Source organism: Hypanus sabinus, chromosome 17, assembly GCF_030144855.1.
Source record: "Hypanus sabinus isolate sHypSab1 chromosome 17, sHypSab1.hap1, whole genome shotgun sequence".
NCBI classification, from domain to species: domain Eukaryota; kingdom Metazoa; phylum Chordata; class Chondrichthyes; order Myliobatiformes; family Dasyatidae; genus Hypanus; species Hypanus sabinus.
Window position 1 is genome coordinate 14,007,438 of NC_082722.1, and position 22,329 is coordinate 14,029,766.

The following is a 22,329-nucleotide window of genomic DNA, read 5'->3' on the forward strand; positions in this document are numbered from 1 at the left end:
GATTATGTATATTGAATAGATTATTTAAAAATGTGCAAACACAAATACTGTATGTTTTTAAAAAAGTGAGATAGTGTCCAAAGCTTCAAAGTCTATTCAGGAATCAAATGGCAGAGGGGAAGAAGCTGTTCCTGAATTGATGAGTGTGTGCCTTTAGGCTTCTGTACTTCTACCTGATGGTAACAGTGAGAAAAAGGCATGCCCTGGGTGGATGCCGCCTTTCTGAGACACCGCTCCCTAAAGATGTCCTGGGTACTGTGTAAGCTAGTGCCCAAGATGGAGCTGATTAGATGTCCTTTGTAGATTGATGACATTGAATTTTCTGACTCTTTTTCTATCTTTTCTTTTAGTTGGGAAGCCCAAGACCCAGGTGGTCTCTGCATGCAGAGATGCCATAAAAAATAATAATGTCAGTGCACTTTTCAAAATCATTCGTGCTGGTAGCACCTTATCCTGAAAAGGTCAGAAGCCAATGACCAAGCAGTCAGAAGAGCAAGAGTTAGTTCACGAAGAGGAACAACACAGAGGCCACACAGATGTACTGAATTGAGCATGTATCATTTCTGAGCCACCGTGGGCAGATCCAGCTGGGTGTCCAGGATTGTCCATAGTTTTAGATATCACTGGATCAGTGAGCAAAGTATGTAAGTGAACTGTCTCAAAAGAGTACTAAGATATAAAATGTATCACTGAATGTAGATTTACTTTGTACATCAGTCTACCTTCTGTCCACTTTTACTACTAATGAGCTAACTGTGAGTAAATCAAGAGTGGAGGACTCCTGTAATCAGTGTCAGTAGACCAGCTTTAAGTATGATCCTTAAATTATATGCTTCTGAAACAGTAGATGGCAACACTGCATCATTACAGCTCTTGTGAAGATGAAGTATATTGCTTTTCAGGAAGAAATTACATTGTTAGAGTTACAAAACATCAGATCTTTCCAGAATTGCTGAAGTTAGTCATTTTGTTTCTCAATTAATCATATTCTTTGTACAAACTGTTTGTAGTATTTTAAATTGAAGTAAATACTACAAGTATTTTGTATTGACCTGCAGAATCCCCAAATACCATACACCTTAAACCTCCTTTACATAAATTCTCGTAATTCGAATCAATTAGTGTTGATTTCAGTATGTCCAACATTCACCTGTAATTTCAATGGTCTTGCCCATCAACTAAAATACTCCTTTCATGATGCTTTTTTATTTCTCCCAGGCCGTTAACCTATTGCATTATATTACACTTTAACAGCCCATATTTATCTGAACTTGTTCATTTATAACAAATTCCTGGATCGACCAAGCTTCCTCACTATATTCCTACCTAATTTTAACTACCCTCTTTAGTTTTGATCCCTGTCAAAAAATGGAGATGATTCCCAAGAATGAAAGAACTTATTTGTGTGGTGGACCTTATGTAGGATGGACCTTTATTTGTATTTTTCATTTTTTTAACCTCTGTATTTTAAGGTTTGACAATAGATAGTGAGAAGGTAAATATCTGTCTTGAGAATCTAGCTGTCAGGCTAATAAACACACAATTTTGGATTTCTTATTTAAAACTGAGATGAGGAAAAATTCCTGCATGTGAAAAGTTGTGAATATTTGGCCATTTGAATGATATCAATAATTATGAAAAATGAAAGGAAATTCAAATTGATGTCAAGGATCACTGATGATCTTATGGCATGGAGAAGCAGGGGCCAAATGGCTAACAAGCATTCTTAGATCTTAAGAGGGCAGCTGAATATACGTCATTTTGCAGTTTTGTAAATATTATCTTGCACTAAAGTAGAATTAACAACTTCAAGGAATGAGTTGCATTATAGGGGGACTTCAAATTCATGTGACTTAATTTTCTGTCTTCTATTAATTTGTTCTCTAAATATTTAGCACCGAGGTTCAAGAAGGGATGACTGATGAATTTCCCCCTCTTCCCCCACTAGTTAATAATATACTTATAATGCAGGTAAATTGTTACCTGCTCAATCTTAAACTACAATGCATATTTCCCTCACTGTATTTACAGCTCATCTAATAGTGAACGTGAGGTAAAAGTCTCAAGTCTTTGCCTGCTATGATGGTGCCACATGTAAGTAATTAGGGTGACAGACTTTACATTTAAGATCGGCACATCACATTCATCATGGAGAAACTAAAACACCATAAGCTTGAAAGTTACTTTAGAAATAGCTAGCATCAAGGTCAAGGGCCAGAGGAGAACTTGTTGCCATCTGTTTTAGAATTGAGGGGGGACTGCAGATTTGGTTGATCAAAAGCTCAGAAGATAGACAAGGTGGCATGGTACCATCAATGTTAGCACTTGATTCACAGCACCATCTAGCAATCAATGATCTGGGGTCAATTTCTGCAGCTGCCTGTAAGAAGATTATACATTCTGCCTGTGACTGCATGGGTTTCCACTGTATGTTCCAATTTCCTCCCACATTCCAAAGACCTATGTTATGGTTACTGAATTGTGGGCATACTATGTTAGCTCCAAAGGCATGGAGACACCTGCAAGTTGCCCAGCACAGTTCTTACTGATTTGATGCAAACAACACATTTCACTGTATGTTTTGATATGTGTGATAAATAAAGTTAATCTTTAGAAGTGGACTGCGTAAGAGCTATAAACCTGCGTGAGGGTTTAATCAATTAATCAAGAATTGACAGCCAGTATAAAGGTGTGGGGCAAATAAAGAAAATAGTATTGTAAATGATTAAGAGTCTAGGCTGCACCAAGCAAAAAAAGTCCTAGATAAAGAATGATATAAAAGGTAAAGGTAATCATGGCTAAATGTATTTGTAATTCAACTCTTAGTCAAGCAATGGTCAATAATGTTACGTATAGCTTCTACTGTAGAGTTTATTGCCATATTTAGGTCTCCTGTTCTCAATTCATAAGCTCAAGTTCTTCAATAACCTATGCTGATATTTTAGTGAAGTTCTGAGGAGCTGTTTAAACCTCTGGGTTAATTCAAGACCATGCCTACCCTGACAGATGGACTGAAGATCCAGTCACAATTCCCTGGCACAATTTAAACGAAGAGCAAGGGTATTCTTATTTCCCAATGTTTATCCCTCAACAGATTTACACAAGATTACCAATTGCTATTGCTTTAAATTATAAAGGAGAGAACTGTTCATACTCAAAGGCACCAGTTTGCCAGGAAAGTGCTTTAGAACATTATAAGAAGGCCATACACGGAAGACAATTTATAAATTTGCTGCTAGGAGCTAAAGTCAAAGATTTTCTTGTCTGTAAGACCATAGGAGCAGAACTAGGCTATTTAGCCCACTGTATCTGCACTGCCATTGATCATGACTCAACCCCATTTTCCTGCCACAAAATTGTGCCGAATATGTCCCTACTTAGAAATTACTAGGTGTACCTATAGCCCTCTATTTTTCTGAGCTCCATGTACCTATTCAAAAGTCTCTTAAAAGACCCTATCGTGTCCACCTCCACCACCACTGTTGCCAGCAGCCCATTCCACGCACTCACCACTCTGAGTAAAAAGCTTAACCCTGACATCTCCTCTGTACCTACTCCCCAGCACCTTAAACCTGTGTCCTCTTGTGGCAACCATTTCACCCTGGGAAAAAGCTGACTATCCACACGATCAATGCCTCTCATCATCTCATAAACCTCTATCAGGTCACTTCTCATCCTCCATCGGTCCAAGGAGAAAAGGCCGAGTTCCCTCAAACTATTCTCATAAGGCATGCTCCCCAATTCAGGCAACATTCTTGTAAATCTCCTCTGCACCCTTTCTATGGCTTCCACATCCTTCCTGTAGTGAGGTGACTAGAACTGAGCACAGTACTCCAAGTGGGGTCTGACCAGGGTCCGATACCGCTATAACATTACCTCTCGGCTCTTAAACTCAATCCCATGATTGATGAAGACCAATGCATCGTGCGCCTTCTTTACGACAGTCAACCTGCGTAACTGCTTTGAGCATCCTATGGACTCGGACCCCAAGATCCCTCTGATTCTCCACACTGCCAAAGAGTCTTACCATTAATACTATATTCTGTAATCATATTTGACCTACAAAAATGAACCACCTCACACTTATCTGGGTTGACTCCATCTGCCACTTCTCAGTCCAGTTTTGCATTCTATCAATGTCCTGCTGTAACCTCTGACAGCCCTCCACACTATCCACAACACCGCCAACCTTTGTGTCATCAGCAAACTTACTAACCCATCCCTCCACTTCCTCATCCAGGTCATTTATAAAAATCACAAAGGGTAAGGGTCCCAGAACAGATCCCTGAGGCACTGCACTGGTGACCAACCTCCATGCAGAATATGACCCATCTACAACCACTCTTTGCCTTCTGTGGACAAGCCAGTTCTGGATCCACAAAGCAATGTGCCCTTGGATCCCATACCTCCTTACTTTCTCAATAAGTCTTGCATTTATCAAATGCCTTGCTAAAATCCATGTACACTGCATCTACTACTTTTCCTTCATCAATGTGTTTAATCAAAAAATTCAATCAGGCTCGTAAGGCATGACCTGCCCTTGACAAAGCCATGCTGACTATTCCTAATCATATTATACCTCTCCAAATTTTCTTATATCCTGCCTCTCAGGATCTTCTGTATCAAATTACCAACCACTGATGTAAGACTCACTGGTCTATAATTTTCTGGGCTATCTATTTCCTTTCTTGAATAAAGGAACAACATCCACAACCCTCCAATCCTCCAGTTCCCATTGATGATGCAAAGATCATTGCCAGAGGCTCAGCAATCTCCTCCCTCACCTCCCACAGTAGCCTGGGTTACATCTCATCTGGACCCGGCGACTTGATGCTTTCTAAAAGCTCCAGCACATCCTCTTTCTTAAGCTTTTCAGTCTGCTGCAAGTCAGCACTGCAATCACCAAGGTCCATAGTGAATACTGAAGTAAAGTATTCATTAAGTACCTCTGCTATTTCCTCCGGTTCCATACATACATCCCTACTGTCACACTTGATAGGTCCTATTCTTTCACGTCCTATCCTCTTGCTCTTTACATACTTGTAGAATGCCTTTTGGGGTTTTCCTTAATCCTGCCCACCAAGGCCCTCTCATGGCCTCTTCTCGCTCTCCTAATTTCCTTCTTAAGCTCCTTCCTATTAGCCTTATCTTCCAGATCTCTAACATTACCTAGCTCTCTGAACCTTTTGTAAGCTTTTCTTCTTGACTAGATTTATGACAGCCTTTGTACACCACGGTTCCTGTACCCTACCATAACTTCCCTGTCTCTTTGGAAGGTACCTATGCAGAAGTCAACACAAATATCCCCTGAACATTTGCCACATTTCTTCTGTACTTTTCCCTGAGAACATCTGTTTCCAATTTATGCTAACAGAGTGTGCTATTATCAGTCCAACATAATGTAATAATGCCAACAAGATTAAATCATAGCAGAATATGTGAAATCATCTACCAAAACAAGGCTGGTTTTAACACTGACTTTATTTTCAATAAACATTTATTAGTTACATTAAGTGAATTAATTATTAATTGGGTAGCCACAGCTGTGGCCAGGTATCAGATCAATAACAGCAACATCGAAGAATCAGTTATACAAAAAAAAGTTTCAGTAACAGTACATTTGTCACAAAATCTGAACAAGCCTCCCAGCAATTTTTCAACTCTTCATTTTATCATTGCCTAAGCTGCAGCTGAAGTTAGGGACAGGGGAACAAAATTATCTACAAACCATTAAGTAGTGGAACCAGATTCACTACATCTAGAGTAATCAGAGCAGCTCTTTTGTATCCTGTGTTACAGAAAGCATAAAGAACAGGCTATCTAGGACAATTATTTAACACACCAATGTTTGGAAATGCCTTCACATTTAAAACAACATAAAAATTGATGCTTTCCCTTAGCACACGTTAAAGTAATTGAATACAAGATTACTATTGCATTGGCACAGTCCCTAATATGGACCATGGCACTGACTGACTGGTAAAAAATAAAACCAATCGCGTAAAAGCCTGCTAACAGATTGGAAATGCTCGGATAGCTACATTTACCAAAATAAATTTTCACGATAATTGCAACTCATGCAAGAAAAAAAAGCAGTGGGGAGCCTTTATTTGTTAGGCTAGGGAACTACAGACTGCTACAGCAAAGTAATAGAGCAATCTCTAGGCTTTGTTTACACTGCCCCATACCAAAACTAAGATGGAATAATCATTCTGCAGAGTGGGTAGGGGTCAGCCATGCTGCTTTTTCCAACCTCCCATCACCTTTTAGCATGACACCTCCATGGTGTGTGACATATTCTGAGTGACCTGGCCCATGCTGTCACTGCTGTTGGTTTGGGTGCAGATACGTGGACGTTGCCCATCTACTGAGCTGGCACTGGTCAGCGAGGCTGTGCGTGAACGAGCCAGTCGTGTCATACTTGCAGAGGCCACTGTGTGAGAGAGAAAAAGAGAGACAGTATAATTCATTACCTTACTTAACCACGAGTTCAACCAAAATCAGCAAAGCCATTTTAATTGCAAAACGTTTCTGAAGTAGCAATCTGAAACAATTTTTACTGATGCTCTGATACCAAGGACAGTCACAGGGGTTTGTTCAGTGGTTGGTAGGAAATATTGTGTATTCCCTGTGAGCACTGATATCATACTTTACATAATCTGCTTATAGGAAAGCACAATTATGACATGCCATTTGAAATGGTATTAAATAGTCATGCATTTGACTTCTCATGATCCATCATGCGGAAGATAATACTCTTTCACAGCTTTCACATGCAATTTCAGATCTAGACTCATATCCAAGTCCAAAGCAGCATCTACATTCCTTGGCTGAGAGCAGGGAGAGGCCAGGGTGGCTATATGCACGTGATTAGCCAGCAAGCAAGCAGTGATACCTACCTTTGTCTCTAGTATCTATGTAACAACTGGAATAGCTGTTGCAACTTTCCAACCCTTTCCTATTTCCCTCTATGGCAGAAAGAGAAGTTTTCTATTCACCGCCTCGGTTCCCTGTTTGTAACCAACTTGCTTGGCAACTTTGACTAGATGATCCTATGAGCAGCTGAAATTGTTTCAGGCTTCCATCTTTCTTGTGATCAAAGCAAAACAAAGGACGGGGCTGTTATCTTGCCCAGCAGAGCTGTCCTGAACACTTCACATCTCGTACTTTCCACCTGCTTTTTGGCTCTGGATAAGTAGAACTTATGATTCTTGGTAATATAATCCTTGACTTCAGTATTATTAGCACAATATGTCACTATTGTGCCAAGATATTTGAAGTACAGTACTGTACAATTTAATAAGAATTACTTCTCCCAAGCATGTCAGACAATAAGAAATTCAATCAGGATCTTTTCCATGGCTTCAAGCTGACTATAAGAAAAGGTGAAATTTGAAAGGCAATTATTTCTTTCTGACATTTGATTTACAAGCCAAAGTCCAGGTGGCTTGAACCCATTTTTGATTCCACAAATCACATGGTGTTTTTTATAATTAGTTTTAATTTATCATCTTGTGGACCAAGTTACTTTAAGTGAATACGTTGATCCCCTCATATACCCATTAATAGTTCATTAGCTCTGTCTTGTCTAGACCCGTTTTCTATAACATTTCAAAAGTGTAACACGATCCCTTCTCACAGCTAAACCTTCGTCAATCAAATTCCCCAAGGAGAAAATTCACGCAAAAACAAAGGCAAAATAAGGCCAAAAAAGGCAAAAAGGTGTTAACATTGACGATTGAATTTCTAATAAATGAACAATTTTAGAAGTAAAAGTTATCTGGTGTGTATGTTCTTATTCAATTCAAATTGTCATATACTGTCAGTAAAATGCTCCTAAGTGACAAAGAAGCTGAGGACCATCACAGCTCAGCATCGACCTACGGTGAGATGCTCATCTTCTGTGGTGTAAATCAGTTAGATACATAGTTTAAATTTCACTGTAAATTTTGCACACAGAATTTGTGTACAAATTTGTCACAGAGGACAATCCATCAGGTTAGTATCCTTATCTTTATTGTCAAATAACCAGTATTGTGTGGTTTTAATTATAGGTTCCTGAAGCAAACGCAGATAGAGCAAGTAAACACTGCTCTTTGAGAAGCAAATCAGATTCTGCTGCTGCAGCAGTGATTGAGGTCAAAGCCTGCAAAGGTTGTAAAATCTGCCCAGCTCCCACATTACATCACCCAATAATCAGTATCTGAGCAAGAACACAGAAACCTGCTCTGCATAGAAATCATCAGAAATTACTTTAAACTAGTTCCTGAAAAATTAGACTCTCCTCTTCTTCTAAGTTGCTGTGCTTTTTTTTGACATAGTGTATCCTTATACATCTGACTCCCATATTAAAAAGGTGCACAGAATACTGATTAATACTTTGATACCTGGGCACTCCCTTTTGTCAATTAGAAACTGACATTTTGGGCAAGGCACAGAAGTCAGGGCTTAACTTGCAGATTTTGAAACCTGCTCACTTGAAGATTCTGAGGTAAGGAAATGTTCAACTGCATTTGTAAAATGTGAATCTCTTCTTTGGTTGCCATTTAAAAAAAATCTCAAAACACACCCACTGTAAGGTGTTGGTGCAATATGAAGGAGATGCCAAACATGATTAAATTTACTTATTTATTTATTTAGAGTTACGGAGCACCAGTCCAACGATCCGCAACATCCAGCAACGCACCTATTTAACTCACAGGACAATTTACAAAGACCAATTAACCTTCCAATCTCTTTGGATGGTGGGAGGAAACCAGAGCACCTAGAGGAAACCCATACACTCATGGAAAGGACATACAGAGGACATTAGAATTGAACTCCAGTGCCCAAGCTGTATAATATCATGCTAAATGCCACACTACTGTGGTGGCCCACAGGAAATCTTTTCACTATAATGGATAATTTGCAATTTCCTGTTTCAACTACAATGTAAAGATAACTGAATAGGATACTCATTAAATGTGTTTACAATGCCCACCCTCCCATCTGACTTCACTATATGAGACGCACTGTATAATCAATTGGTTCTTTACTTCATTTCCAACAGATCTATTAGTCATGGTCATGGAATACATGGTGTTGGATCCTGCGTTCTGGGTAATGCCAGACACACGTTAAAAACTTATTAGAATGCAAGAAAACACATGAGTATTTATGCCTTCCATAACTCAATTGTGAGTAAATTTCATTTGCAGGTCAATATATAGTTACATCCAAATATTGCAAAAGAATGTGCATTGGCCATGGGAAGCCATAGTGAGAAAGAGAACAACTGTAGATGGAGTAGAGAGCACAGATGAATGAGAGCATGCAGTGGCAAAGGAATGGAGCTATAACATTAAAGACAGACTATAGCACAAGCAATAGAATAGTTTACGAAGAAACAGGAAATGGGTACCTGCTCCACCACTCAGTCGTCTATCCACTAAATATGCAACTGAGCGTGAAATAAGGAGGTAGGAAACGCAGCATTACAGTCTACATCAAGAGGAAAACAGACTCACATCCAACTCATACAGGAACACACACGAGTACATATGCTCTCAACCAACTAAGGCATCTCTAAGACGTGTATGGTCTTTAAGTTGGTGTCCTGAATCAGGGCCGCAGTGATCAAAACCCCATTTTATTGGAGTTATCAATTAATTTGTCAATATTATCATTACAATCACACAACATGGAACTTCAGACAGTGTTATCCGAGCAGCAGGATATGCCTAGTCAAATAGCTCTTTCTTGAAGTTCTGCCAGAGAGCATTTACTTTCCCAACATTCAAGTACATTTCAGGCACCTAACCCAAGAGACCTTTGGTGTCAGTTTGCAATTACTAGTTCCAATCTACAATACTTGATAAACTTCTAACAATTCCAAGTGAAAATATTACTGCTGATAAAGAAACACTTACTGAATTAATTTGCTAAACTGAATTCACAATTTGGACCATTTACCTTCTGTTACAAAACAGTACAAAAATGTACTTGGAGTTATTGTGATCAACTGGCCCAGCATGCATATTCCATGTTTCTCAGATTTCCATCTCTCATTTCCTGAGCATTCTCAGCTCTTGTTTCAGCTCCCTTGGCCCCACTTATTCCTTAAACTTTGCTGGCTGTTGTTCCACCCATCTTTGGTTTAGTGTCTGTTTTTAAAGAGTATATCAAACTTACAGTTCTCCCAGCAAAATGTACTCCATTCTTTTAAAATACCCTGGATATTTTGCATTTGCGGTAGAGTATAAGTTATCACTTCCACCCTTCTGTTTAAAAACGGTCAACCACTACTTACCACTTCATATGGCAACTACAAGTCTGTCCTGAGTCTCCAGTACATTGCTTTAATGGATTACTTGGAGGTAAGGGGAAATTTTGAGCCTACTGGTCTCCTGCTCTTGCAGTATGCTTTTTCTTACAGTGTGCTTGCAGGTGCAGTTGTCCACTAGAAAGGTGGCCCTTAGCTGATGAAACAAGTCCAGCATAGTAGTCTGTCTGTTGTCATCCCCACAGTGACAACCATTTATCTCCTGATCTCAGGCTTACTGACTCTCAAAGCTTAAATGCCTTGCCTTGTGAGCATCATTGCTAAACAGAAATTTATTTTAACACTAACACTTCGCATACAAACAATAAAAATACATTTATGTTAATGAATTAAGTTAAATAAAAAGGAGATTAATGTCTATTATTTGTTCTATTGCCTTTTCTTCCCACTTTTTCTGAGAGACCCAGCCACTGAACCAGTGCCTGCTTAACTTGGTACAAATCCATTGAGCGTATTGAAATCCATTGGAAGAAAGAGTCCAGAATTTGTAATTTGATTAAACACAGTTGATTGTTTTTGTAATATTTTTAGTCTTTAAAATACCACATTTATTTTGGATGAAATGTAGGTCTTTCTGAATTGTTATTAAAGGTAATTTCACTTTTGATTATTGGTGGACCCAGAATGGAGTCTCAGCTTCAGTCAAAGTCACTGTTGGGCAAGACTTAACATTTATGTTGCTAGACTACTCCAAACGGAGCTGCCTCCCCTGGAACGCTGCAGAAATGAGTATGCTCCAAGGGCAAGCTGCAATAAAAGAACTGGCCAATCTTGTAGTTACAGGGTACATCCGCTAGAGTTAATGTCAAAACCTAGAAAATGGCTACTAGAAACAGTCAAGCCAGTGAAATGTCAATTTGCACCAGATATTCTCCCATGTTCAAAGCCCATGTCAAGACCATTATAAACAATATCACAGTAAGCATAAGCCAAAGCACACAGTATTGGTCCTTTAAACAACAATGCAAGGATCAGAAGAAACACCTCCAATAACACACCATGCAGTGTCATATTGCAGTCTCTACAAATATGTTCAGAAATTTCAAAACATATGTCAGTGATATTAAACCTGATTCTGATATCGAACTGAGTAATTCATGCCAGTTGAACAAGTCACCATAATAACATTAGTAATGGGAGAATCATTTTACATCCAGCTACAGCACAGTTATCTATTTGGTGTTATCTCAGCAAGTTAGGGGAACATGATAACATAAATTTAATACCCAAATTAGAATGCATCTTGGCTTCTTGTTTATATAATTACTACTTCTACAAATATGAAAACAAACCAGGGCAGGACATGCAGAGTATTTGGAATTAATCAACCTTAAACCTTATGACCAGTGCTCATTTGGAATTACAATTGCTACTAACACATGAAAAACAGGAAAGATGTGCAGAAAGGCCAATTACTTGGATAAATTTATGCCAAACCATTTAAAAAAATATTTAAATCTTAATGAACTATGATCAAAGACAAATTCTTGAGTAACGGACAGGAAGAAACAGAAATGCTGCATGACCCAGTTTGGAGACCCATAATTCTGTCAACTAAGTAGCAATTTTACCAGATGTATCAACAATGGGACCCTGGGTCCTGCTGGTTCAATAATGAGTAATCTCTAACAGCAAAGACTCCTCAACTATTCCCTGTAGTTGTTTTAAACTACAAAAAGTGCAAGCACTAAGAAAAACTGCAACTATATTGGCCTTTAAAACACTTTGGACCAAATACTTATCCTTGTAAGTTCTAACCATTTATCAAGTATAAAAGGGCCACATGCTATATTGTTGATTTGTGAAGTCCAGTTTTTAATCTTTAGACTTGGACAGTTAATTTTCTAGTTAGTTTATAAACCACACCATAATCTTCACACTTTCAAAGCCCAACACACTATTAGCAAGCAAAAATGCTTTTCACTAATATTGACCGATCTTTTGGGTGTATCAAAACACACTCTAGATACAGAAATATGAAATATTACCAAAAAGTAGCGAGTTCACCTCGGTACAGTGAAACAGATACAGAAACAGACTGAAAAACACAGTTTATATGGAGGGAGACTATGCACACAAAGGAAGAAAGAATGTAGTTGTATGCTTTGGACCATTGATAATGAAATCATTTGTATATATTAAAGACCCCGCAAGACAGAACTATGCATTAATGTCACAGCTATTCCCAATTAGCAGTCTACACTTTTTCTTCATTACTTCCATGCTCTCGCTTGGTTCAGTATAAAACCCCATCTCAGCCTCTTACTGTACACGTATGAACAGCATTCCGTTTCACCACAAGTGGTCCACACAAGGAATCATGCTTCCACCCAGAGTAATCTGATCATCTAATGTGGTTTTACTGGCAGTAAATGTAGAACAACACACACAAAATGCTGGAGGAACTTAGCAGATTAGGCAGCATCTATGGAAATGAATAAACAGTCGAAGTTTCAAGTCAAGACCCTGCTTTAGGAATGGAAGGGGTGAAGATGCCAGAATAAAACAGAAGGAAGAGGGGAAGAATGATTATCTACAAGGTGATAAGTGAAGCCAGGTGGGTGGGAAAGTTAAACAGCTGGAGAAAAAGGAATCTGATAAGAGAATAGACCATGGGAAAGGGGAGGAGGAGGGTCACTGGGGGAGGTGATAGGCAGGTGAGAAGAGATTAGAGGCCAGAGTGGGGAATAGAAGAAGAGTGAAGGTCAGGAAGAGATACTGGAAGGAGAAATTAGTTCATATCATCAGGTTGGAGGCTATCCAGATGAGGTGCTGATCCTCCACCAAGAGTGGCCTCATTGTGGCAAAAGAGAAGTCCATGAATCAAAATGGGACAGAAATTAAAATGGTTGGCCACTGGGAAATTCCACTTTTGGCAGATGGAGCAGAGGTGCTTAAAAAAGTGGTTACTTAGTTTACGCCGGGTCTCAGCAATGCAGAGAGGGCACATTGGGAGCACCAGGTACAAAAGACTACCCCAACTGATTCGCAGATGAAGAATTGCCTCACCTTGAACATCAATTTCTCCTAGTAATTCTTTTCCCTTCTCTCTTCCCTCTTCTTCTATTCCCCACTCTGGCCTCTTGCCTCTTCTGCTCACCTGTCTATCACATCCCACCGTGCCCCTCCTCCTCCTCTTTCTCCCACAGTCCACCCTCCCCTCCTATCAGATTTCTTCTTCCCCAGTTGTTTACCTTTCCCACCCACCTGGATTCACCTATGACCTTCTTGCTAGTCCTCCTTCTCCTCCCCCCACACCTTTTAATTCTTTTCAGTCCTGATGAAGTGCTTTGGCCTGAAAGAATGACTGCTTATTCCTTTCCATAGATGCTGCCTGACTTGCTGAGTTCCTCCAGCATTTTGTGTGTGTTGCTCTGGATTTCCAGCATCTGCAGAATCTCTTGTGTTTATAATGTACAACATGATTGACTACAAGGCAATGCTCCACAGTTGAAAAGCCTCACCATGGCAACATGCCATTGCAGAACAGCCTTGCCATGGCAACATTCCACAGTAGAACAGCCTCACCATGGCAACATTCCCCCACAGAACAGCCTTGCCAATGGCAACATTCCACAGCAGAACAGCCTCACCATGGCAACATGCCACTGTAGGACAGCATCGCCATGGCAATGTGCCACTGTAGGACAGCATCGCCATGGCAACATGCCCCTATAGATTAGCTTCACCATGGCAATGTGCCACTGCAGTACAGCCTCACTGTATCAAACCCCACAGTGAACAGCTTCATTGCTATATTGCCTCACACCAAGCCCGTTGCCCTGAAAACAACTTACAATAAATGGACTTCCCTTGGGAACAGCTCAGAAGTACAACCTCTGCCAAACAATACTGAGAACTGTTTCACAAAAGGAACAGACCACAGTCAACAGTCTCACTGTGAGAACAACACACTGCCTGCAGTCTGTGCAGAAACAACCCAGCATCTACAGAATCCTACACTGGGTAGTTTCACCATGAGAGCAACCCAGGTCATAGAGTCTCCTTGCAAGAACACCCTACAGCAAACGGTTCCACAGAAAGAATAACAACCTCACCAAGAGACCTCCCAATGGCTAACTGTGTCAGTGACACCAGTCAGCAAAAATCCTCAAGCCAGTATGCGTGGAATGGGCAATGTCCAGATTTAGGTACTCTCTGTGAATAAAACTGAAGTGAAAACAAAACACATTCACACTTAGAGATACAACTCTTCTGATACTTACTGTAGCCCATGCCCTGCAGAAAGTATTTGAAGGCTTCTGTCAGCTTTCCAGGCTGTTAGAAGAAAATGTACAAACTAAAAAATGATATTAGCCTGAGGATATACAGCATGATAAGAGAACAAACAGAAATGAGCACCTGATGGTGTCTGCTAATTCCCACTTTGACTGGTGGAATGAGGATACTGGGAGAAATCTGCAGCAGTCAAACGTAGCCATTTTTAAACACCCACCTTTATTATTAGAGCTAGAAGCAACATCCCAAACATGATGCATTGATGCCCCACAGGAATTACCTCAGAGCACCTCCTGCCTTGCCACCCTAACTTAAACTGTTCCCCATTTTCAATTACTTTCTCTTTGCTAGGAGCTCGAAATCTTGGTCTTCTGTCCAAAGTAAAAGACACAAGCTTGGAAGAAGTTGAGGAAGCTAGATGCAGAGCCAGAGCTACCCACCTGAGTGATCTGGGGCAAGCCACCACAGTCAGCCATCTAAAAACATAAAGCACAGGTTGCCATTACCTCTGTGGATGAGAAAGTAACAGACATTTCCCGTACTTATTTAGCAGCTATGTTATATCACCTGCAAGTAACAAGGATAATCATATCTAATTCTTATTTACTGGGATTGGAGAAACTCTAACATTTCATATTCTAGTAATTCCTATCCATATTTGATTAAACTAATTTGTTTAGTTTGTTAGAGCTGGAGCCAGGATTTAGCAGATTCAGTCAAATAAAGTGAATGTCCATTTATTTCTCCAATCTACATTCTGCAGGGCAAGTCTAAATTGGACAGAAATTCCATAGTTAAGATGCGTCCCATTGTAGCCTAGCTCCAGCGGGTCAACGTCCCATTCATTACAGAGTTGACTCAGTGCCCCATAGCAGCCTTGGCTTGGCTGAATGCACAAGAAATAATACGCTCACTCTCAGATTGCAATTCAGATCTACTGGATATTTGTCCAATAGAAATTTGTTTTCTTAGTGCCCACAAAGGCCCCACATTGTCAGTTGGCGGTCCTGTGTGAATGTGTTGATGATTGTTAAGCTGTTTGATGAATAAGGTCCGTAGCTCTGCTGGACAAATTATGCCCATCGCTGTGCTGTCCGGACTGAATTGCGATTGTCTGCTCCTGGCGAATGAATGAACAAGGCAGATCATTTCCTGGATCTACTGGATGAATAACATTCATAAATGTTTAATTTTGTCAAATTAATGAGGCTGTTGATTGTCCTCCTATGTACGATGAGGATTATGATTCAACAGTTCAGTGGACTGGGCTGAAATTATTTGCTTTCTCTCAGAAGCATGAATTTCTCCCTTAGTTTAAGTCAGCCACATTAAACACAGCCTGATAAAGAACAGGTATTCTCAGTTCAATGTAAGGTGCTGAAGAAGCAGGATGGGTGGTCCATTTACTTTGTTAGAAGGGAAGAGGTTTCTCATCATAGAGCAAAAGGAGCCAATTGGTTTAACCACGGCAGGGCCAATGTGATGAATATGCTGAAATAAATACTTCAACAATCAACAAAATATGAAAATGAAAATGCAGTGAATATTAATATTGAGAAATTATTCAGTGCAGGTACAAGCTTCTCAAAGTAGGCTCTTTTATGAGTATATTCTTCTGCTATTCCTAAACCAAGACAGTAAAACTAATTATTAACAAAGAATCAGATAATTACAGAAAACCTAGTAAATTCAGTGTAGCCCATCACACTCATGTCAGCTGAGAAAACTACTTAATGATTTCCAACACTAGGTCTGTATCTCTTTGTAGGAGATCCTCCCTGCTCTTATATTTGCCTTCACTAATATGGAAAAGCAGCCCATGTACATTTTAGTGACATCATTGACCAGTCCTGCTATCTTTGTTTCTCCACACCACTCAATATCCTTCAACATTTTCTCTTCCTTAGCTGCAGTTCTCTGGACGAAATTCCATTTGCCACCTCTCAACTCAGGATCATATCCCACTGCAAATTAAATGTCATTCACTCAGTCGATGTTTGTATCATCTGAAAACAGCTGAGCCATGCCCCATCTTTATGCAAGGGGTTGAACATTGAACGTGATAGAATACCAGTGGGAATAACCACAAAACACCCATCAACTATTGCCCTTTGCCATCACTAAACCAAACTTTGGATCCAATTTGCCACGTTCTCTTGCACCCTCAGCTTTTTATTCTCATACCCAATCCATCATCAATATCCTCATTAAAATCCATCAAATGTACAACAAAAGAAAATAGGAGGAGGAAGCCTCCTGGCCGCTCAAGTCTTACCCGCCAATGAATCATGGCTGATCTACCCCAGGCCTCACCCCCTCCTTTATGCCAAATCCCCATAGCCTTCAATACCCCAGATCCTTCAGAAATTTATCTATCTCCACAACTCTCTAGAGATTCCCCCCTCTTGCACGAAGAACTTTCTATTATATACTTCTCATCAGATATTTGAAAAAATGTCCCTGTTTTCAAAATTGTTTGAAGAGGAGCGTGACACAAAACACAGCTGGGCAGAGGGATCTGGGAGTCCACGTGCAAGAAATACTGAAACTTAGTAAGAAGGTAGAAAAAATAATTATGGTAGAAACGGAAGGAGCATGATAACAAGTAGCTGGTCAGGTAATATCTGCGGAGGGTCAACAACCGGCATCAGGGCTAGAGTGTAAGCAGATGACAGCCAGTTTGGATTTGGTTGTACAGGAGATGGAGTAGGGAAGGCAAATGTAGATTTCTTGTGAGGTCACAACTGGTGTACTTTTTACAGTTTTGGCCTCCTTATTGAGGACAGATATATTTACACTGGAAACAGTTCAGTGAAGATTCATCGTTATTGAGGCCCTTCGCTGATCAGAGTTGATCATGTATCCATGTAGTTGTATCCTAGCTGTCTACATGACACGTGAACCAGTACACAAGCCTGGGCAGTACGATATGGAGAACAAGCTGTTGCCCATGTAGCAGGCTCCCCCTCTCCATGCAGCTGATGAACCCAAAGGAATGGCACAGACCGATACAGTCTGGCACCAGCAGTGTTGCAGGAGTTGCCAGTCAGCGTTGAACTCAACACTGGACTGCCTTTCTTCTCAGGGTTTACTTCTGAAGCCTTGAGTGGGTATAGTTGCAAGGCAGCGGAGGTTTGAGATCAGTTTTCCTTCTCCTAGGTGAGCTGCTAACTACGTCTGATGAGCCCCATCTGCCCAAAGCGACTGGTTTTTAAAGTGCCGTAACCCGCCTTTGCCCCTTCTGCTGTCAGTTGAAACAGTTCCACCAAGCTTAATGCTAAGTCACACATAAAGGTCAGGAGTTGGACTTGGTTATCAGAGGCTATCTGAAATGCACAGCATTGGGAGCTTATCCCCACTACCACCCCCAGCTATAACAATCTCAAGGTACCTCACAATGTTAAGCAGATTGAGCTTAGAAGTTAACTTACTTAAAAACAAAAGGCTCTGCGGGTACTTGACAGGGTAGAAGCTGAGAGGGAATCTGGAATTGGGCCACATAGTTTCAGAATAAGGTGTTGCTCAGCTAGAACAGATGAGGAGGTAATTCTCAAAAGTCTGTAAATCTTTGGAATCCAAAGAGCTGAGAGCAATGGTGGTTGAATCACTGAATATATCAGAGTCCAAATCAGATAAATTTTTGGTCTCTGGGGTAATGCTGTGGAAAAGGTAGTAATGTAGTGCCAAGATCAAGAACAGCTCAGGACGTTCCTATCCAGGGCATGAGGACCGTTTGTCTCACGGCTCCTCCTCCTTTTCCTGTGTAAATGTAGGCAAGTAAGTTGTCAATGGACAAAACCTGAATCTAACATTCATTTCAGGAGGGAATCTCTTCACTAGGCTGAACATACATACATGATTTGACTCTTAACCCCCATGGCATCTTGAAGAACCAACAATAAATTACTTGCCAGACGCCTGAAACAAGAAAGTCATCAGTGAACACGAGAATTCCAGTGTCTTTAGCTGCTGCACCCCATTATCTTGGTTCTTTACTCTGGAAAGTAGTCCCATTCACTCCCTAATTTTGCTGCAATTATCTTAATTTAAATCAACTGTGAAGGGATTGCTTCAACTGTAAATGATCCTTGTAATACTTCAACCAGTCAAGGTCACTTACTACCTTTAGGAAAGTTGTCTGAGTTGGGTCCAGTTTGGAATTGCATTCCACCTAGAATGAGAAGCCTGTGTTAGTTAAAAGAAAGAACAGTGAACAATGAAATGAGTTGATATTTACATAGAGAATATTAATTACATTTCCTAAAATTAGAGAAAACTTACTCATCAGTAAATGTAGCACATCATCCATATAATCATAAACATTCCCTCCCAACAACATTTCCAAAATTCCTACAAATGTCAGCTGGATGAGATCTTCACATACAGGTACTGTGCATCACTATGTATCAAGCAGCATGGTCCTTGCTTCAGTTGGCTTTCACTGGTCTCTGCTTATTATCAATTAGCAGCCATGCATAAAATCATGTGTTTCTGTCAAATGTCAAACTTACATCTTATGGCACTTTCTCATCTTGCTTTGTTGATAACATGTCTATTGTTACAGAAAACTGCCTCCATCTCCAAGTAATGCCATGGAGGATATATATAGATGTTGATACATGTACATTTATATAACCAGGATAGCAGTTAACTGAGTTTCCTGATTGAAACATTCCACATATTTATCTAAGTGGACTGAGATTAACTTGAATGTTATTTTGGAACTTCTAAGCAACATGGCATTGCTGGCAGGTGGTCTCCCAGAAGTATTTTAATGGGAGATTTATTTCAATTCATAACAAGTAGCTCAGTTATATGCAATGTAGAGCTCAAACAAGATGAGTGAAAGCGACTTCCATAGCAATACTGAGATGTTTAATTCGTAGGACCACAAGACATAGGAGCAGAATAATGCCATTTTGTCTATCAAGTCTGCTCCGACCTTTGTACATGGATACATGGATCATGGCTGATCCATTTCCCCTCAAACCCATTCTGCCTTCTCCCTGTAATCTTTCACACCCTGACTAATCAAGAACCAACCAACCTCCGCCTTAAATGCAATGAATTCCACAGATTCACCACCCTCTGGCTAAAGAAATTCCTCCTTATCTCCATTCTAAATGCATGTTCCTCTAATGTGAAGCTGTTCCCTCTGGTCCTAGACTTCCTTCACCATAGGAACATCCTCTCCACATCCACTTTATCAAGGCCTTTTAACATTCGATACATTTCAATGAGATTCCCCCTCATTCTTCTCAATTCCAGTAAGTACAGGCTCAGAGCCATCAAGCTCTCCTCAATATGACAACCCTTTCAATCCTGTAATTATTTTTGTGAACCTCCTTTGAATCCTCTCTAATGTCAACACATCCTTCCTTAGATGAGGGGCCCAAAACTGCTCACAATATTCCAGTGCCTTATAAATCCTTACTTTTATACTCTAGTCCTCACAAAATTAATGCTAACATTGGATTTAACTTCCTCATCACCAATTCAACCTGCAAATTAACCCTTAAGGAATCCTGCACGAGGACTCCCAAGTCTCTTTGCACCTCTGATGATTGAATTTTCTGTTTAGAATATATTCTATACCTTTATTCCTTCTGTCAAAGTGCATTACCATCCACTTCCCCTATTCCATCTGCCTCTTCATTGCCCATTCTCCTAACCTGTATCTCCTGCTACCTCATCACTACCTGCCTCTCCGCCTACCTTTGTATCATCAGCAAACTTGACCACAATGATATCAATTTGATCATCCAAATCACTGACATACAACTTAAAAAGGAACAATTCCAACACCAACCCTATGGAACACCACTAGACACTGGTAGCTAATCAGAAAAGATTGCCTTTATTCCCACTCTTTGCCTCTGCCAATCATCCACTGCTAAATCATTTCCTGTAATATTCTGGACTCTTATCTTGTTATCAGCTACCTGTGCAGCACCTTGTCAAAGGCCTTCTGGAAATCCAAGTACACCACATCCACCAACTCTCCTTTGTCTATCCTGGTTGCTCAAAGAATTCCAGAAGATTTGTCAGTCAAGATTTCCCCTTGAGAAAACCATCTTTTATCATGTGCCTCAAACTACCCTGAAACCACATGCTTAATCATCAACTCCAACATCTTCCCAACCACTGATGCCAGGCTAACTGGCCTATAATTTATTTTCTTGTGCTTCCCTCCCTCTTTGAGAAGTGGAGCGACATTTGCAATTTTCCAGTCCTCCAGAACTATGTCAGAACCTAATGATTCTTGAAAAATCATTACTATTGCCTTCACAATCTCTCCAGCTCCCACTTTCAGAACTTTGGTGTGTAGTCCATCTGGTCCAGTTGACCTATCTACCTTCAGACCTTTCAGGTTCCCCAAGCACCTTTTCCCTACTTATAGCAACTGCAGTTACTTCTGCCCCTTGACACCCTTGAACCTCTGGCATACTGCTAGTGTCTTTCACAGTGAAGACTGATGCAAAATACTTATTAATTTTGTCTGTCATTTCCTTATCCATTACTACCTCTCCGCATCATTTTCCAGTGGTCCCATATTTGCACTAGCCTCTCTTTTACTCTTTACGTATCTGAAAAAAAAACCCTTTAGGTATCCTCGTGATATTATTTGCTAACTTATCTTCATATCTTACCTTTTCTGCTTTATGGCTTTTTTGATTGCCTTCTGTTGGTTTTTCAAAGATTCCCAAATCTTCTAACTTCATCCTAATTTTTGTTCTTTTATATGATCTCTCTTTCATTTTTAAGTTGGCTTTGACTTCCCTTGTCAGCCACAGTTGCCTCATCCTGCCTTTAGAATACTACTTCCTCTTTAGGATGTACTTAACCTACAGCTTCCAAATTGGTCCCAGAAATTCCAACCAGTGTTGCTTTGCTGTTAACCATGCCAGTGTTCTTTTCCAATCAATATTGGCCAACTCCCCTCTCATGCCTCTGTAATTCCCTTTACTCCACTGTAATACTGATATATCTGACTTCAGCTCCTCCTTCTCAAATTTCAATCATATTATGATCACTTTCCCCAAGGGTTCTTTTAGCTTAAGCTCTCTAATTAATTCTGGTTCATTACAGAACTCCCACTCCAGAACAGCCGATCCCCTAGTGGGCTCAACCACAAGCTGCCCTAAAAAGTCATCTTGTAGGAACTCTAGAAATCCCCTCCTGGAATCTAGCAGCAACCTGATTTTCCCAATCTACCTGCATATTGAAATTCCCCATGACTATTGTAACATTGCCCTTTTGTTTTTTTTTATCGTCCATTGTAATTTGTAGACCACATCCTTACTACTGTTTTGGGAGGGTCTGCATACAACTCCCATCAAGGTCTTTTTACCCTTGCAGTTGCTTAATTCCACCCATAACGATTCAACACTTTCTGACCCCTTGTCACCTCTTTCTATAACTTGATTTCATTTTTTACCAACACAGCCACGACACACCCTATGCCTACCCGCCTGTCCTTTCAATACTATGTGTATCCTTGGATGTTAAGCTCCCAGCTGCAATCTTCTTTCAGCCATGATGCCTCCAGCATCACACATGCCAATCTGTAACTGTGCTACAAGTTCCTCTACCTTATTCCGTACTCTGCATGTATTCAAATATAATACTTTGTCCCATATTCACCTTTTCGATTTTGTCCACCTTTTACATTGTTGACCTGTTGACTGCAATTTTGCCCTATCATCAGCCTCTCCTTGCAAGGAGTCTCACTGCACATTGCCTCTGTTTATAAACCAAATACATCATCC

General features: G+C 40.2%; 2 protein-coding genes across 8 annotated transcripts in view; one reads left to right on the plus strand and one right to left on the minus strand.

The window, feature by feature from the left end:
* The window catches only part of bbs2 (Bardet-Biedl syndrome 2), a 168,084-nt gene extending 157,152 nt beyond the window's left edge, over window positions 1-10,932 (plus strand). The window contains exon 18 of one of the 2 annotated variants that reach the window (XM_059992557.1): window positions 8,641-10,932. In XM_059992557.1, coding sequence (XP_059848540.1) covers window positions 8,641-8,768 — 128 coding nt within the window. In that variant the 3' untranslated portion in view covers window positions 8,769-10,932. Of the gene's footprint in view, window positions 1-350; window positions 2,620-8,640 lie in introns of those variants that run through there. The other variant, XM_059992558.1, reaches the window with a different exon arrangement.
* Window positions 3,025-22,329, minus strand: part of ndrg4 (NDRG family member 4) — a 224,321-nt gene continuing 205,016 nt past the window's right edge. For 5 of the 6 annotated variants that reach the window (XM_059992564.1, XM_059992563.1, XM_059992560.1 and 2 more), the window contains exons 13-16: window positions 18,681-18,731; window positions 15,001-15,036; window positions 14,548-14,599; window positions 3,025-6,433 (exon numbers count right to left, since the gene is read on the minus strand). In XM_059992564.1, coding sequence (XP_059848547.1) covers window positions 6,267-6,433; window positions 14,548-14,599; window positions 15,001-15,036; window positions 18,681-18,731 — 306 coding nt within the window. In that variant the 3' untranslated portion in view covers window positions 3,025-6,266. The remainder of the gene's footprint in view (window positions 6,434-14,547; window positions 14,600-15,000; window positions 15,037-18,680; window positions 18,732-22,329) is intronic. The other variant, XM_059992562.1, reaches the window with a different exon arrangement.